The following is a 19140-nucleotide window of genomic DNA, read 5'->3' as shown; positions in this document are numbered from 1 at the left end:
TGCTATATCGGCGAGAGCGGGAATTTCGAAAGGCGATTGAGGGACCACAAGAACGACGTCAGGAACAAAAAGATTGCATCTAATGCACTTGCGGAACACGTGGAAGCCGCGACGCACAATATAGCTTGGGAAGAAGCGTCAGTCATCGCAAGAGAAAAGAATTGGCTGTCACGTCGATATCTGGAATCCCTGATAATCCAAACTACAGACAAAACCCTTAACCACAACGCAGGCAATCTCCCGCCTACGTACGCAAGATGCTTGGGGCGATTACTGCGACGTACTTAAGCTTTGTGCTTTGGGCTTTTCCGCCCAGTGATCAAGGCTTCCGTATGGAAGCCGAAACGTCTTTGTTTTTAAACAACTACCTTTTGGTCGGCGTTCCTTTTTCTTCAGTCATGAATCATCTACCCGACCAGACGAGTTTTCGTCAGACTTTAGATTTCATGACGGTTTCTATTTCATGCATACCCAGCCAGGTGGCGCTTGTCTCGTTTGTGCAGCCGCGAGGCGGACAAGGCCCCGGCGCTGTGCAACGGCGGCTCGCACGGCTACGACAACATGGCGCCCGGAATGCAGGCGCTGTTCGTGGCCCACGGGCCGGCCTTCAGGCAGAACGTGACCGCCAGGCCCTTCAGGAACATCGAGCTCTACGAACTCATGACCGGTCGGTCAGCTATGTAGCTCGTTAATTACTTCACAGTCCGGCCTGCACAGATGGAAAGTTACGCTCCACTTTGTACGGCATTATAATAGTTAAGGCACGAGGTGCCCGCAGACGGCTGCCACAGTCCGAAGGCCACGTGCTCGGACAGTAGTGGAGTGGTCTGATATTTGTTGATGAAGAACAGCGCACAGTTGGAAATGCAGGGGCACGGAAGACAGACGAAGACAGCGCTTGTCTTCTCCACCTGTCTTCCGTTTCCCTATGTTCGCAGTGCGCCGTTGACTGACTGACTGACCAACAAGCCTAAGCTGAGCATCGTATTGTGGCCTGTCGTAGGCCATCTTGTTTTGTTTGTTGGCAGTTTTTGTACGCGAGCTTCTCTTTTGCTAAGAAAGCGAGGGCTTAATTGCGCGCGCAGAGCTGCTGGAGATCGAGCCCGAGCCCAACAATGGGACCAGCGGTTCCCTGCACTACCTGCTGCGCAAACCCAAACCTCTGCCAGAGGAGCCGCCGCTCAAGGTGCCCCAGATGTGCAGCCTGGACGGTGTCCAGAAAGCCGCTGAAAACGAGGAAGATGACGGCTGCATGTGCAAGAACGTGAGTTCCGTTGGGTTAAGGAGCAAAATTAAACAACCACAAGTCGGACTTAGTGGTCGTTTCAGTGATAGAATACGCGTCCTGATCGTAGAATGCTATACTAGATCATTGTATATATATACTCAGCTGCTGTCCCCCTGCTACCAAACATGCGCGGTACGTCTCGACCTTGCATGTTCCCTTCCTTCTCATGATATGACGTTTGCCGTCGAGGTTGCATTTACCTTTTAAGGGAGGCATTCTATGCGTGGGTGGATGGATGTTCGCATGGACGGACGTATGCTTCGTACTCCGTTTAATTTTCGCCACTACCACAGTCGTCGTCATCGTCACAACGTGGAGTTTCTCATTACTCAAAGGGAATAAAAGAGACGCCATCGTCTACGCCAGCTTTTAGTGAGCGCTTCATCCACCGCGAGAATGTGCAGGAAGCGGCCTCTACTTGGCTTGGCTAGTGCTGGGCCAAAATCTCGTTTTCTGCCACGAAAACATGGCGGCATGCGCCACGTTGGAGTATCTATATAGCTACCGTAGCTGCGATGTTCTCCACTCTGTCAAGGTTTTTTTCACTCCTTTAACAAATGTAACGTAAGGTAATGAATGCTTGGTACAAGGCTTCTGTGTAAGTTAGCAAATCACATCTGTGAGGCTTACTTCGAGAGCGGTCATACTGCTGTGACTGCATACCGGTTTTCGGCCCAACGCTAGCCAAGCAAAATACGAAAGCTCATCTTCCCGGCATTCCCGCAGTGGATAGGGTGCCGCGTCGACACTTTGTTCTCTGTACTGCATCTCACAAGTTGTCTGGACCACTGCGGAAGCTACAGCTCTCTCGTCCAATGAGGGCTGCAAGGGCACAACGATTAGTTCCTCAAATATTTGAACGGTGTTGAACTATTTTTGAGCAGTTATTGCATTAACTAGCTGTTAATGTTAAGATCTGTTAATTCCATTAACAGCTCTGGCTTTTTTTTTTGTTTCTTGGAAAGCAGAGTGAGTGCGTCGTTCACTGGTTAAATTAGCAGAGAAAATCCGCACGAACGCAGCCGTCGGAGGCTTTGTACGAAGCGGTGCGCTGCCACTCACAAACATGGCGTCCGGCGAGGCATCAGCAGCTAGACACTGGTGCTCTTTCCGTCCTAGGGATGGAGCCACTTGTAAGGGAATGACGAGTTGAGAGGAACACATTTTAGCAGCGCGCGCCGTTCTGATTGACTAAGATCGACGATCAGATCGCCACAGTGCTGCGAACGACTCGCGAGGTGGAATATAGATATATATGGGAAACTATGATTATGACATTATAATCAGCCGTAGACCTCTCCCAATGACCTCCACTTACTCCTGGTTTTCGACAGCCGCGGCCATGATATTCCAGTAAATTTTCTAATAGCTCGTCACTAAATCGTAACTTAACGGCGCTTCAGCGTAACGTAACTTAGCGTAACCTTATGCAGCTTATTTCAGGATGTTAGTTGCTGTAAAACGTTACAAAGCGCTCACATGGTGGTAGCGTATTAGTACGCCGCTGTCTTGAATTAGCCGCTGTTTGGTATCGACCACCGCATCGGCTTCGGACATCGTGCTCTCTACCTCCTAATGCATGTAGGCGCGTCGGCGTTCATAGCTGTGCATGCGACCAAGGTGTCACGCGGTTTTTTCTTTCGTCGTACTGAGCAAGTTCGGGCTGTTCTTACGATTACGTTAATCGCACTGAATTTGCGCGGCGGCCAGCGAGGCTGTCGATTTTGCGCCCGCGTAATCGCTTGGTGCTCTGCTTGTTGGTGCGCGTTATAATTACAGTCGCGGTGCAACACGGCGTTGATAAACGCCTAATAGCGGGTTGTGCTTGGTGCGGGCGAATCAACGATGCGATCCTTTAGTGCCGCTGGCCTCTTTTTCGGCGCATATGCCGATAATACGGACCCCCCTTTCCGCTATGGCGAGGAGATTTAATGCGTGCGATTACTGCATTGCATATATGCTAGACATAAGGACGAGAACATACCTGAACGGCGCTGTGAACCGCGAAAGACGCGCTGGAGGCATCCGTCAGACACGGCGAATGGATAAATGTTCTGGAAGTGGCAGCCTGAAGCTTTCACAGTACGAAACAATTGACAGTGCTTAGGCTTGCGGCGCAAATCGCGAAATTCAGCGAGAGCTGGCATAAACGTTGCCAGATTTTCTTAATGCAGAAATGCATTCTAGGCCTCCACTTCACGCTTTCCGCGTTCGCGTCTAGATTCCGAGCATCTCCCATCTGTTGAGCTGCTATGGTGCCTCGATATGGAAGCGTCGCTTTTCAGTCTTGATATTTGAAATACGTAGGGATGTGCGAATACCGAAAATTTTAGAATGCGAATCGAGTATGAAAGTGAAAAACCAACGGCGTGGAATATTCAGTGGGATGCCCATTAAGTGCGAAAAATATCACAGGAAAGGACAAGCGGGCTGATGTTGTTGCCCTTTTTTTTTTTCAAAATAGTGTAATGTCTTTACACCTGAAATAAAAAAAAAACTAGGCTGACCCAGTTCCATATAAAAAAAAAACATGGCCACATATATTTGTACTACTTGATTAGACAGCTTAACAGTGTGCAGCCTGTAATGTAGCCATGCAAAATGAAATCCATAATATGACACATGACTGGCAACTAAAGATAGCATCAGGACTAGTAAAACCTCATTTCTTCGGCAGCCGCTTGCAAAATTCCGCAAGTGGGTTTTCCCGCATATCTCAGTTGACCAAGAGGAGATGGCGGAGATCACGCTAGGAGAGTTATGAAGTCGACAGGACGAATGCCATTGGTGTGGGTGCTATGTGCTACATTACGGAAGGGTAACGAAAACGCCGCGCTTTGTCGTTGCGATTGGTCGAAGAAGCTGATGGGCCATCTTGTTTACTATCATGTGCATTTGTGGAAAAGCCCACTTGCGGAATTTCGCATGAGGTCAAGAATAGCAGCGTCCGTCCGAATGTAACCTGCGACGCAAGGAAGGCCCCCCATGTTCCGATGGCGGGCTGTTCTTGCGGAGGGGGGATCAGCAGTGCAACCAAAGATGTGCGCGCGATTCTCCGCAGCGAAGGCCGAGTATGCACGCGAGACACCAAAACGGGCAGTCGCATGTGCAACATTAAAATGGTCGATCTGCCACTACAGACCTCTCGGCCGCTAATATGCCAATTTGTGCAATAAGGTATTTGCCTGGGCTAGTCTGTACGTGGTTCAAACTGAAGGCACGGCGCACGAAGGACGGGACTCTTTCTTGTCTCATTCTTAGTCCCGTCCTTTGTGCGCTATGCCTTCAGTTTGATGCCAATTAGCTTTCGCTGTTTGATGCGCTAAGCCGGTAAGCTATGGCAGGGCATGTGATGCGAAGGCAAGCTAACCGCTGGTCCTTAAGGGTAACGGAGTGGATTCCAAGAGAAGGCAAGCGTAGCAGAGGCCGGCAGAAGGTTAGGTGGGCGGATGAGATTAAGAAGTTTGCGGGCATAGGGTGGGCGCAGCTGGCAAAGGACAGGGCTAATTGGAGAGACATGAGAGAGGCATTTGCCCTGTAGTGGGCGTAGTCAGGCTGATGATGATGATGGTGATGATGATGATGAGGAGGAGGAGGAGGATGATGACAGTCTCTCGGTAACTTTCAGACACCTTCCATCTCGGACGCGGCGGCGGTGTTTCGATGGAGCCGAAACGCAAAAGTCGCCCGTTTTCTGCGCGGTGTCAGTGCACTGCAATGATCTCCAGGTGGTCGAAATTATTCTGGAGCCCACAGCTGCGGTGCTTTTTTCTCTCTCTTTCTTCTTTCGCTTCCGCTCTTCCTTCATGGCGTGGTTAAGTTGTCCACCGCGGAGTGAGACAGTCTTTTGAGAGCGAAAGCTTTAATAACTTTGTACAAACCATTTAGTAGAAGCAGTTCAGGGGTACAACGGCAGCCGTGCAACGCGTTGCGGGTAACGCGTTAGGTCGGCACTGCCACGCTAGAGAGCGTTAGCGACAGCTGCTCGCGTGCTTTTGAGAATCCCTCGAAGCGTGCGTGTACACTCCACGGCAACACACAACGCGCCGAAGGCCACACGCTCGCCTTATCGTCGCCGGTGTATGCATGCGTGAGCGCGATCAGCAGTTTGTTCTGCAGCTGCTCTAGATAACTTCACGTAGTTTTTTTTCGGACCCACGCAGCTTGCAACGAGACGCACGCGATGCAGCAAAGAGCCTCTATCGAAAGAGTCGGGGGCGCAGTCGGCCTGCACTTGCACTTTGCCGCCGTGACCGCTAACCTCTTGACTTTAAAAATTTGATTTCTGGCCGTGTTTTTGGTCTTTCGAAGTGACGCCGCTGATTGGTTGGACTGGAAATACGCCATAGAAATGAGTTCATCTTTCGAGGGCGATTTGAATCTTAAATGGCTTCGGGAATTTCGTTTGCGGTTTTCTGAGCAACGCAGCCGTCTTTCTGCGTATATACAAAAAACGTCAGTAAAGTTCCCGTGGAATAATTTATCCACATTGTTTAGTTTATTTTCGTTTAGTGTCTCTTTAAATTAAACAATTATAAAACGTGAAATGCCAGGAAAGCGAAACTGGGTTTCGATTAAAATATGATGTCGCGGGAGATCAGCGTATGACGTCACGGATAGTGTTACATTTCTCTTGTGCGCTTTGATTGGCCTAAATAGCGAATGTAAGTGGCAGCTTCGATCGTTATTTGTCTGAAATGACAGAAAAGTAAACATGCTCGAATTATTTTCTCTCAGCAAACAGAGAGCAATATCGACAAAAAGGCAGCTCGTAAGCCACACACATGCAAGGTTGCCCTTTAAAATCGCCTCGATTGAGGCCACGAAAGGGGAATATTTAAAATTCATTTTCACTTAAACCGAACGCCGCCTGGATGCGAAATTTGGCATGAAAAATCAGAAGGTTGCGGAGAACCTACCGTTAATGTTGCAGTAAAATGCGCCGGGGTAAAAAAACCTCGTAGTTGCCCTTATTTCGAGAATTCCGCAACATTCAAGGCTTTATAGGTACAGCATTCGAATTTTTTTTTGCGCTATGATTTAAAACAGTGACGTAACCGACGCATAAATTTTAAGCTTCTTCTGACAGCACCGGAGGAGTGCGGAGAAGTACGGTGTGACGTCACGGACGGTAAGATTTTGAACTTAGCGCTGCCGTCAACCACGCCTTGCCGTGCATTGTTGGATGCTGCCAGAAAAGACTGCAGGCTTTGCCTTCGGTGGCGCTGGCTTTCTCCCTTCAAATCCCGCGTTTATGCGTTGGAAATGTGCCGGTGCCGTAGATGACGTCGCCAATTACCCCTCCCCCGACTTGGCTCTGTGCACTGCAGAGAAGAGAAGCGCGGTCAGATTGTTGTTCCTGCCCCCTGCGTTGCAGGTTGAGGCACTGTCCAACGACCCGGACGCCCTGAAGCGCCACGCGCCGTGGGGAGTGCCGGCTCCCGCGAACGGCAGCGAGGCCGACGCGCAAGCAGCGGAGCCCTGCCTGCTCGCCAACAGGGACTACGTGACGGCCTTCGACCGGGCACTCAGGCTGCCCCTGTGGGCCGCCTTCACAGTGGACGGGAAGGTGGGCGCGCCTTTTGCAGACTTATCTAGTGCGCTCCGGTTTACACTGCGGGTGCACATATGTGTGCGTGGTTCAGCCAGGCCATAATGCTTGAAACGACTGGTCTTCGTCTTTAGGCTGGTGCACACAAAACCTCTCTCATAAAGTCTCTATGTATAGAAACAAATGAAGCGCCCCTTGCGGAGAGAACCATGCATGCTTACATGTACCTGTGTCCTAAAAATATATGGCCCCTTCCGAAACACCTTCCTTACCCCATGGTTGCAATGTCACCATCCAGAGCAGCGCTGTTTTAGAATAAACCTCGAGCGATCAGACCGCTGTCCCTACGCCTAGAGGGAAAATGCCAAGAATTAGAATCATTGGATGCACTTTCCAATAGTGCCCTGTCGCCCAACTCACTGCCGCCTTGGTATGGTTTTCCCGCTGTGTGCGACTTTACACTAACACGCGTTCACAAAAAAGACTAAACAGCGTTTCGCACTTTGGTTCAAAAATAGCAGTGTGCTTTAATTTGAAGTGCAGTGATAGGTACATGACAAAGGGGAGAAAACGGTAAGGTTGCCTCAGTGCGCACCAGTCTTCGCTGCTGAATGGTATGCCATTTCTGTCGCTGTAGAAAAAGTAATGAAGAAGAACACTGAAAACAGCATCATTTACGCCGGCTCTCTCGCCATAATCTCAGCACTACACTCCATAAATGCAATAGAGCCCCTGATAGGAGATATACATAAGGTAGTAACAGCCGAAACACAAGGACGCGTAATTAAGTTCTGCTGGGTACCTACTATATACCCACACGGTAATCAGCGGCAACGAAAGATATGTGCCGCAGCAGCCCGTTTATTTATTAATTATTTTATTTTTGTTATATTATTCATTTATTATCAGTACTGCAGGCCCCTTTACGAGGCCCTAGCAGGTGGGCTCCCTCTCCCTCCCCCTACGCAACTCCCTCCCGCAAACAGACATATTCATCTTGCGTTTGACGCATAAAATTCTTAGTTGCCAATGTTCCATAAACACTACACAACAACGACATCATCGTCATCATCATCATCAGCCTGTCTACACCCACTGCAGGTTAAAGCCCTCTACCACGTCTCTCCAATTAAACCTGTCCTTTGCCAGCTGCGGCCACCGTACGCCCGCAAACTTCTCAACCTCATCCTCCCACCTAACCTTCGGCCGCCCACTGCTACGCTTGCGTTCTCTTGGGATCCACTCCGTTACCCTTAAGGACCAGTGGTTATCTTGCCTTCGCATCACATGCCCTGCCCAAGCGCATTTCTTCCTCTTGATTTCGACTAGGATGTCAATAACCTGCTTTTGCTCCCTCGCCCACTCTGCCTGCTTCTGGTCTTTTAAGGTTACACCTATCATTTTTGTTTCCATAGCTCGCTGCGTTGTCCTTTACTTGAGCCGAACCCTTTTCGTTAGCCTCCACGTTTGAGTACTTCGAGTGCCACCGGTGCTCATGCTTTCTAGGGCGAGTATACTTAAGCGAGGGAAGACAGCCCTCTCCGGCGCCATAGCACCTCTCTCACTTGTACACCTGAATCTTTAAAGCTGCCAGGGGCAAACGCTGTGGCAACGCGAATTGTACGCGTCTCGTGTGTTGAGACCTTGAAGACGTCGAGCAAGCTTCCACGTTGCAGCACGGGAGGGCCGTGGCCAACGCCTGCTGGGAGCGCGACGGTCGACTAGGCGGCGCCGACCTGACCTGCAAGGAGTACGAACAGTTGGCCCCTATGTCTCTGGGGATAGGACCACTCTTCCCTCCAGGTATGCGCGACACTCATTAAATGATCTCATTCGGAAGTTTGCGACGCAAAGGCGAAAAAAACGAGCACAGAACGCGCAACTGGCAAACATCGCTGAGCTACAGCGACAGGCATTAATAATAATAATAATAATTGGTTTTTGGTGGAAAGGAAATGGCGCAGTATCTGTCTCACATATCGTTGGTCACCTGAACCGCGCCGTAAGGGAAGGGATAAAGGAGGGAGTGAAAGAAGAGAGGAACAAATAGGTCCGTAGTGGAGGGCTCCGGAATAATTTCGACCACCTGGGGATCTTTAACGTGCACTGACATCGCACAGCACACGGGCGCCTTAGCGTTTTTCCTCCATAAAAACGCAGCCGCCGCGGTCGGGTTCGAACCCGGGAACTCCGGATCAGTAGTCGAGCGCCCTAACCACTGAGCCACCGCGGCGGGGCGACAGGCATTGCGCAAATCGCGGATTGTGCCGGTACTCCAAGTCCGCTACGTACCGCAGTAGGCGTCCTGGAGAGTGCCACAGATCCGTAAGGCGAGGAAATGGGAACAATAGAGACAATCGTGGGAGGAAATCGGTGAGAACTAGAAAAGCTTGCGATCATTAATTGTGAGGCGAACCCGAGGAACGATAGCCTCACAATGGAACCACCGACGTATACGAGTGTAAGCTGCGTGCCGATTCCAGTGCGCTAGCGATGCCATTCCGCTTGATCATCTGGCGCGACTGAAATTCATGGTGGGGCTAAATGGTTCTGGTCAAGTGCTCTACCCCAGAGGGAGACTATATATATTGCACCTAGCTGGACTTGAAATTGTTGTTTAAGCGCACGCACCTATAGACTCGCTTCATGCAAGCACATCACCGCCATTTTCGCGCCAACGACGTGCACAAACTTCCACTGTGCCCTTTCTGCCCCTTCCAAAGCAAGCTTTCACTGTACACACGGCATTTAGTACAAAGGCTCTGCTGTTTTGCAGAGTGATGGGGCGTGTGTGTGTGTGTGTGTGTGTGTGTGTGTGTGTGTGTGTGTGTGTGTGTGTGTGTGTGTGTGTGTGTGTGTGTGTGTGTGTGTGTGTGTGTGTGTGTGTGTGTGTGTGTGTGTGTGTGTGTGTGTGTGTGTGTGTGTGTGTGTGTGTGTGTGTGTGTGTGTGCGTGTGTGCGTGCGTGTGTGGGGGGGGGGGTTGCGTGCGTGCGTGCGTCTGCTGCGTTCGGTTCCCTCATGCACTGCTGGTGCGCCCCTCTCCCAGAGCTGGCCTCGTCGCTGGCCGAGCAGTCAGCGGTGTGGCTGCACTCGAACGCCCTGCCCTTCTACCACAACCACTCGGCCGGGGTGCGGCGGGAGCTGGTGCGGCTGATGGGGCTCTGGGAGGCGCGCCACGGCTCGCTGCACGTGGTCACCGGGCCAGCCTTCGACCTGGACGGAAACGGCCGAGGGCCGTCGCTGCAAAGGCTCAGGTGGGCAACAGCATCCAATATATATGCGATGCAGATTGTCTTGGCCCATACGCGCCATATAGAATCGGCCCTCTCACAGAGCGCGGTTGCGGTGCGGATGTATTTCATTTATTTGTCCGGGGGTAGGTATAATCGTGTAGGGGATATTTTTGCTAAGCAACGTTCCCGTGTCGGTGTTGGGGTTTATTTCTTCATCGGCGGACGCCTTCTTTGGTATTCGAGACCAAGTTGATTTTGCAACTGGACAAGCGACATCTATACACTAATGATCGTTTCTAAGCGCCAACCTGCGCTGGTCTCATGGGCTAGGGATAGACATATGACGGCGCCTTCGTTCTGCAACCTGCTATGTAAAGTCTTCTGCGAATAAAGGAGACAGGAAACACTGGCAGGCGTGCCCCTTTCCGCCGAGACAAAGAACTAACAAAGATGCTTGCATAAGATTTGAAAAGAAAGACAGGGAAGTTAGCCAGGCACACAGTCGAGCCCGATTTTCTACCCTTCAAGAAGGGGATAAAGGGAGTAAAAAAATGAATAAGGTAGATAGCAAGCGGACCATTCCATAAGGCGGGACCATGGGCACTTGTCTTTCGTGGTGGTTGAAAGCAACCAACAAAAAAAAATCGGCAGTTGCATAACTTGGCTAAATCTGGAATTCGGCGAAAAGCAAGCACGCGTGCTAAGCGTCTGAGGCTCGTCCATGGCAGCTCCGCTACACGCTCGCGACAGCCGTTCTATATACTATGCCCACACGACCACGTGGCTGTGACGTGTATCACTTGGTCTTACGACACCGCATCGGATGTCATCACGTGGCTTCACGTCACCCCATCGGATGTTCTTAAGGTGAAAGGTCAATCCAAAGGTCACCCAATGTCAAAGCTCAACTAAAGCTCATGGGTCTTTACCTAGCGCAGTGAAGCTTTTCGATTTAAAACTAAGTAACGCCCAGAGTTTGTATACCTGCGGCCGCCGCTCTTCTCTGGGTTTTGAAAAGTCGCAGTGCTTCTGAATTACTCCCCAATGAGGAGCGTTCCTTTGGAAGCTGCGGTTTACTCAGCGCTTTGAGCTACTGGACTGAGCGCGTTCAGGACTTGCCTTGTGATTCAGGGTATCGGAAACTGTTGCTTATCTAATAGTACTCGAATTTCTGTAGCTAGCTAGCGACCTCAACATCATCAGCAAATGCCGACCCTCGTCTGGGCGCTTATCTGCGGAACAGAGCTTGAGCTCAATTAGGCAAGGCCTAGGCTTATGCAGCAGTTCAGCTGGAGCGCATATATTATAGGAAGTGTCGTTCGTTCTTCGTCACTCGACGGCATTTCAGCTCTACGATGTGGGGTCAAGCTGAGTGTCAATCTCGTGCTTGTCTTTGGTAGTGGCGGCTATGTGTCAGCAGACTATGGTTTCAGCACTTTGTACTCCGCAGCGGACGAGGGGCGGGGGGGGGGGGGGGGGGGGTAATCGAGATTTTCCACACGAGAGTGGAAGAGTGCACATTGGTCAGTGCGAACGGTGTCTGAACCAGCGCCTTTGTGGGCATGGAAGATGCATAGAAAATGGGACAGGGACGAGCTTAGTAGTCATTGCAAGTCTTGCGAATGGCCTGGAATATGCTCACCATTTCAAAAAAGGACTCGGATGACTGGAAGAGGCAACGGCACGCTATCGCGTGAGTTGTCAGAAGCGTTTTACGTTCAAAAGAAAGGGTCGTGTTGCGTCAGCACTCCTTCGGTGATGCTTCACTCTAATAAGTATAATTAATTAAAGATAGATTTATCTTAGGCGCGTCTTTGGATTTTGCTTGGCCATTTGCACGAGTGCCTGCGGTGTTTGTTCATGAAAGAAAACTGTACAAATGTGTGCGCGTATCCTTCAGTAAGATCAGTTGAGAGTAGCGCTTGTCCTGTCCACCTGCTGTCCCTCGTCTTTTCTGTCGCGCTACATGCATTCCCAATAGTGGTGCGTTCAATCTGCCGTCAGACTGTGTCTCTGCCGAAGGAGAACAAGGTGCGACTCCACTTCAGGTCCTGTCGTCATGACAGTGCATTAACTGGAAAGGCGCGTGACGACAATGTGGATCAACTGAAGGCGCCACTCGGAAAGCACCTTGAATTTTTCCAAAAGCCTGCGAGAACACCGGAAGACGCGATGAGAGCAAGCTTCAATATTTCCCATCTAATTTCAAAATCTGCAAAACCTTTCACCGATGGGTTGTTTGGGAAAACCTTGCTTAAAGTTTCAGGCGCTATCTGACCCAGCATGAAAAATCAATTAGAAAAAGATAAACCTTTCATCAAATACGGTTGCGGAGAGAATTACTGAGAAAGGTCACGACATTGAAAACGCATCAGTGAACCGATGTCGGTACTTCCAAGCCTTATCTCTCGCCACTGACGAAAACACTGGTATTACAGATAACGCCCAGTGTGCCATCTTCATTAAGGGCCTTGACAAAGATCTCAACGTGACAGAAGAACTACTGGGCATTATTCCAGTGGGAGGCATTTTTACAGGAGCGGACATTTCGGCGCTTGAAGGAGCTGTTGAACGCGCCAGATTGCAGCGAGAGAGGATGGCGTGTGTGGCATCTGACGGTGCTCAATCAATGGTCGGAAGTAATGGCGCTTTTATAGGACGTTTGCGAAGGAAACTTGGATGGCTCGGAGTCGCTGAACAGTTTGTGGTGATACTGCATCTTGCACCGAGAACTATGCAGCAAGGCACTGAATATAAGGTATTTCATGGGCATTGTGTGCGGTGGAGTTCATTCGTACAAAAGCGCTCGACTACCCTCATTTAAGCTGGCTGTTAAAAGAAGGAAGAATGCAATCATAAGAAGATCCTATACCAGGCGGGCGATCGCTGGTTGAGCCGCGGAAAAGTTCTGAAGAGATTTTTATTTTCCCCAGAGAGGAAATCGACAGCTTCTTGAAGGAAAAGAATAAGCTAATTGCTGAGCTGTCTAATGAGAACTGGCTTCGTTCCCTTGCATTGCTCACATACATACGTGATTACCTGAACAACTTGAACAAAAAAGTTCAGCGAAAACAAAACAATCCTAACTAAAATGAGCGAGCATGTTCGTGCATTTCAGGCCAAATTACAGCTCTGGCAGCGCCAGATAAAAGCGGATGAGCTGGACCACGTTGCAACTCTAAAGTCACACGCTGCCCAAGAATCTTGCAATGTTTTCGCAGATTTGCTCGCAACATCGGGGAAGAATTCAAAATTCGTTTCCAAGGTATCCGCAGCCTCTCCTGACAGTCTTTGAAATTTTCTCTCTGCCCTTCGTTGTGCGACTCGATGATGTTGAGCCCGAGTCGCAAATGGAGCTTACTAAACTTCAAGCAAGAACCACAAGTTTGAAGATGTGGGTGTCCCGGAGTTTTACACATTTTTCGATTAGATAATTTTTCCAACTCTGCTGCACCAAGCGGCTAGGATCATTGCCATGTTCTGGAGCGCATACTTGAGCAAGCACCTCTTCTCTTTGTTGAAGTTCGGCGATGACAGGCGACCACCTAAGAGCCATCATGCGAATCGTTTCCGCAAGACCTAACGACAGATAAAGCTCAAGCCAACAGCATGCTTAGAATTGAAGGGTAATTCCTGCGATCGAAAAGTAATGCCTCCTTTTTGACAGGGACAATTATCTTCCTAGTTTTTTATTTAACACCCCCTCCCCCACCCCCCCCCCCCCCACCCCAAAAAAAAACGCCATTGTGATTTACCCCACTCTCCTTCTTTTTGTTATTTTCATTTGCCGGGTTCTAGCCTGCGGGAGATGAAATTTCCTCAATGTTGCCAGCATAGCAATACGAGATTGAGACCGCTGCCCTAAGGTGATTACGAAGTTTTGGAGGTCGCAGTCGCGAGGTCAGGAGCTGTGAATTCATTACCCACCATTTTTCACTAACCATCCGCAGAAGCTTTCGGAAACAGCATGTGATACTTAAAAAATGTTCGTACCCGATAGTGCGAATGTTCGCGATAGCACACAGCGCACACCGACGCCATTTACGATGATAAAGTACCATGTACAGTTATCGCTCTGACAAATACTGGGGCGGGATGGTAAAATAAAAAAATTTGAGAGGAAACTGACGCCAACCAATATTTTTTAACTTTACCCAACGTTTCGGGACCAACTCGGTCCCTTCTTCAAGTGTGACTAAAGTGTGCCAGCAGCAGCAGCGGGGTGCTGCCTTCGCTCTCCCTTTGTTAGCGCGTGGCGCAGTCCACTAACGTACGTGGAGGGGAGCGTTCCTGGAGTCCTATTCATCGCCTCTTTTGTGAGCCGGATGTGCCATGACTCCACATGTCGCCTCTTGAACAGGTTTCGTTCCAAGGCCAAGACGCTCACCTCCTGGAAGGCTATCCGGTGGTCCGTTCGCTCGCAGTGTTCGGCGAGGGGGTTGGATTCTGAATTCATTAGCCGGATGTCATTTCTGTGTTGAATTCAGAACCCAACCCCCTCGCCGAACACTGCGAGCGCACCGACCACCGGATAGCCTTCGAGGAGGTGAACGTCTTGGCCGTGGAACCAAACCTGTTCAAGAGGCGACATGTGGAGTCATGGCACATCCGGCTGACAAAAGAGGCGATGAATAGGACTCCAGGAACGCTCCCCTCCACGTACGTTAGTAGACTGCGCCACGTGCTAACAAAGGGAGAGCGAAGGCAGCACCCCGCTGCTGCTGCTGCTGGCACCCTGTAGTCACCCCTGAAGAAGGGACCGAGTTGGTCCCGAAACGTTGGGTAAAGTTAAAAATATTGGTTGGCGCCAGTTTTCTCTCAACCATCTCAAGAACCCAACCAGACGGACTTCCATCGAAGATGTTTTCGTTAAAAAAAATTGGCTGTGGCTTAACTTGGCTAACCCTGGAATTCAGCGAAAAGCCAGGACGCTTGCTAAGCGTCTGAGGCTCGTCCATGGCAGCTCCGCTACACGCTCGCGACACGACCATGTGGCTATGACGTGGTGTCACATGGTCTTACGACACCCCCATCGGATGTCATCACGTGGCTTCACACCGCCCAATCGGATGTTCTTAAGGTCAACCCAAAAGGTCACTCGATGGCAAATCTCGAAGGCCATAGGTCAACTCAAGGTCAAAGGTCAACTAAATGTCATTGCTCAAGGTCAGAGGTCAAGGGTTTCACACCATAACTGTACCACATGTGGTCGTACACGGCTAACGTGGTTGGGCTGAAGGTGATTCTCTGGCCTGCGCGACGACTGCTTTGCCTAGCGTAGTGAAGCTTTCCGCTTCAAAAAAAATTACAAGCTGCACGTAAACAGCGACCAACTCGTGGCGCTGAATACACGTGCAGGGCGGCGACGTCACAGTCGGGCCTTCCGCCCGTGCCGACGCACGTGTTCTGCGTGCTGACTCGCTGCCTGACGGCGGGCGTCCCCGTGGACCGCTGCGCCCCGGAGCGGCTGGACGCGGCCGCCTTCCTGCTGCCCCACCTGCCGCGGCCCGAGAACTGCCAGCCGTGGGCGCAGTACCTGCTCCAGCACTCGGCCACCGTGGGCGACGTCGAGCTGCTCACGGGACTGCGATTCTACGCCCAGCTGGAGCGACACGAGGCCATCCGACTCAGGACCGAGATCCCGCAGGCACTGTGGCCTGCGCCGTAGGCCGGCCACAGGGCCCGTTCACAAAGCCGATTCGGCCGCTTTTGACGGTGACCGATGCGGAAAGCTGCGCGGCGAGGCCGATCGGTCCGGGACCGATTTCCGCCGCCGGAAAGATTGCGCGGCGACGAACATGGCGGCGCCCTTCGAAGCAGGACCCCTCGCTTCGGACTGAATTCATCGTTGTTGCTGCCTTTTTCAGTGCGTGCACTGGCCGCAAATGGGGCACCGGTCTTTCGCTTCGTCTAACCTCGCCCCTAAGAAAATGTATAAGTGATAAAATTGCTTTATAGTTTATTTATAGTGACGATTCTGCCGCTTCTAGACTTAAGAGGAGCGCCGGTTTGGTCACAGTAATGGTTCCTCTTCTCACAACCAGATGGCGCCACTAAGCAAAGCTTATCATTTTGTCCCTGTTTGCTTACGCTGAACTAAAAGCGAGAATAAGCCTGCGTTTAGCGTACGTAGCGTGCATACGCTCATGTGCTACGTAGACAGCGTCGATTTGTGCTGTTTTCTAACCATGTCTGTGTACACCGCGAGCAGCGACATGGTGGTCGGAAAGTGTGTGGAAAAGCGAGAAACTGCAGCGGCGCGGCGGCTCCGCCTCAGCCGGGCGCCAACAGATGAGAACAGGTCCTAATTTTTTCCGGCGACCGAATCAGTGGAGCACCAGGTTTTACTAATCTGGACTCCGGCACATCAACAATTCAGAGGCAATGAAAGAGCAAACAAGCTCGCCCGAGGACTTACTTTCTGGGAGGTCTCAAACCACCTTTCCACGGAACACATATCGTCCGAAAAAATATGGTCACATACCCAGATATCACACAGTACTATAGATTAATTAGGAAGAAATACCCAGATGCGGATCGTGAACTCAGCAAAAAGCAAGAGTCGATCTGGCGCAAATTACAGGTTGGCGCCTACTCAAATTCGCTACTAGTTGGTAGATTCTACCCAATTTGAAGCTAAATGCAAACATTCAGAAAGCCTGGCAAGCATGGCCCATATGCTATGGACGTGCCCATAGATATCGGACGGCACACACACAAGATACAGCTGGGAGGCTCTGATGCGCAGCTCAGTCCTAGACGTTCAACGGGCGATCACCAGTCAAGCTCAGGCAGCCGCCAGGTCCCAAGAGATACTGGCATACTCCGAGCAAGGGGCTTAAAAAACAACTGACTGACACTGAATAAAAGTTTTCTATCCATGCAATCCAGCGACCGAATCCTCTTCGCTCGCCGGATTTTTGGACAAGTGTGAACGGCTGCTGGCTGGACAGATCGGCCTGTTGCCACCTGAGGAAGGCGAACGCCGTTGCTGCCCGGTGCACCGGTCACCGTGTTTTCTTCAGTGTGTCACTCCTGCATCTGCGAGGACAATGGCCTCCTCCGTAACAGATGCAGGCAATCCTCGCTGTAACGATAGCTGAGACATAGCGCAAGCTCTTTTATTGTGCTATAGCAGACGGCTGTTTCGCATACTGGCGGCTCCTGGGGCCGCCTGCAGTGTTGGCTACCATGTTCCGCTCTGGTTCGTGAGGTTTCGCTGTACTTCATGTGGTGTGGTGTCGTCATCTGCGTGGCTGCGTTGTCGAGGGTCAGTAATGAAGGATGCGTACTTTGTGCTTTTCAACATCATACATTTGCAGAGACTGCCTCGGTGACACGTCTTCCATGCCTGTAGTGCAGTGCAACCTCCGCATAGGCAAACATTTTTCTCCGTTTCAAGGCCAGCCAGTTCATGCAACAACGAATCTTATGGGAAACATTGGTTTTGTCGATATATCCAATCGTTATTTCATTGTTCCGCTGTGCTCGTTCTGATTTACAGTCAATTACGGCTCTCGAAAGGAACTGCAGCCATTTCGTCATAACGTTTCGTTCTTTGCATCCCGTTTTTAAGCGCTAAGCTTCACTCCATTATTCGACGTATTCAATTTTAACGAACAAATTATCGGTTTATTTCTCTCCGTCAAAGCTGTGCGCTACTGAACCTGGACAGAACTATCGGTAAGCGCCAAGTTCAGCGTGCATTATGCCGAATGAGATGAGTGCAGTGGATGAGTGTAAGGGTATACGTGACTTATGTACCTCACCGTGTGCATTACTGTTGCGAACTCACTGCTCGCATTGCCCCCATATACGAGTTCCCGAGATTGTTCATTGCTCTCCCGGAAATAGCCGCCGCGGTGGCTGAGTAGTTATGGCGCTCGGCTGCTGTCCCGAAAGAGGCGGGTTCGATCCCGTCCACGCCGGTCGAATTTCGATGGAGGCGAAATTCTAGAGGCCCGTGTACTGTGCGATGTCTGTGCCCGTTAAAGAACCCCAGGTGGTCGAAATTTCCGGAGCCCTTCACTACGGCGTCTCTCACAGCCTGAGTTGCTTTGGGACGTTAAACCCCATAAATTAAGCTAAACTAAACTCTCTCGGAAAGTTGCACTGTGACAAAACCTCAAGTGCACACGTGATCTCATGGCTGATGCACGATTCCAATTCTTCAGTAATATCACGCGAGCGTCGACTGTTTGCTTGGTGATTGTTGCCGCATGCACACAACGCACAGACGAGGCCGACACCGTCGTCTGCTAAAGGCCCCTTTTAAAGCTACACGCAGCCTCCGATTTCTTCCTCCACTTATGGCACACTTTGCCCCACCCGCCGCCGAAAGCCACTGGAGGTTGAGTTCATTTTAGATTATTTTTTTTATTTTCGTCTTTATCTCCCATTTAATCATTTCATTTCACTTGATTTCCTTAAAGGCCCCAAGAATAGGGTATTACATAAGGGGTGGGAACTAATAAAGAAAGCATTCTTACAATTGTACATAATTTTTTACATTTAATTGAGCTTAAATTCGCAGGTGATGGTGGCAATGTCGCTTGGAGGGCCGTTCGTCTGCAGCTGTGCATGCATGCAAAAAAGGAATTGGCAAAGGTGACAGTGCGCGATAGTGGACGGGCCACATGAAAATGATGGCTGGTGCGGAGTGATATACGTGTGGGAGAGGAAGACTATAAGGAGTGGTGCGCATGGGGGTATTGAAGATTTTGTCAAATAATGGTAAGCTCAAAAGCGAAGGTCAGAGCGATTCCTGTAAACGTCTGAAAAAAAAAGAAGAAAAAACTAGATTTAGCGTAGCACGTACGCGCTCCTCGCGGCCATCTGCGCATGCGTAGCTGGCGCCTCGGGGAACCGGCCCGCGGTAGGGATAATGCTACGCTAAATTTCTCCGATGTATGAACAGGCAGAACGTCGATTGCGAAATTCGCTAGAGGCGCTGAGCGTGCTGTTATACTCGCCGTCGACTTTCTGTGGCTCTGCCGCCGACGCTGAAGGCAAGGAGACGGGCATTCGTCTGCGGAAGTTTAGGGTCACCTTACCTGCAGGGCCTGAGC

The 19140-nt window shown here is 50.6% G+C and overlaps 1 protein-coding gene across 2 annotated transcripts in view; it reads left to right on the top strand.

Annotated features, from left to right (window-relative positions):
- The window catches only part of LOC144106410 (ectonucleotide pyrophosphatase/phosphodiesterase family member 3-like), a 44483-nt gene extending 27507 nt beyond the window's left edge, over positions 1 to 16976 (top strand). Inside the window, exons 11-16 of one of the 2 annotated variants that reach the window (XM_077639215.1) lie at positions 504 to 667; positions 1086 to 1264; positions 6666 to 6857; positions 8516 to 8642; positions 9886 to 10093; positions 15431 to 16976. In XM_077639215.1, coding sequence (XP_077495341.1) covers positions 504 to 667; positions 1086 to 1264; positions 6666 to 6857; positions 8516 to 8642; positions 9886 to 10093; positions 15431 to 15740 — 1180 coding nt within the window. In that variant the 3' untranslated portion in view covers positions 15741 to 16976. The remainder of the gene's footprint in view (positions 1 to 503; positions 668 to 1085; positions 1265 to 6665; positions 6858 to 8515; positions 8643 to 9885; positions 10094 to 15430) is intronic. The other variant, XM_077639216.1, reaches the window with a different exon arrangement.
- Positions 16977 to 19140: the final 2164 nt, after the last annotated feature.

Source organism: Amblyomma americanum, chromosome 10, assembly GCF_052857255.1.
Source record: "Amblyomma americanum isolate KBUSLIRL-KWMA chromosome 10, ASM5285725v1, whole genome shotgun sequence".
Lineage (NCBI taxonomy): Eukaryota > Metazoa > Arthropoda > Arachnida > Ixodida > Ixodidae > Amblyomma > Amblyomma americanum.
This window is presented reverse-complemented; position numbering and strand designations above follow the sequence as displayed.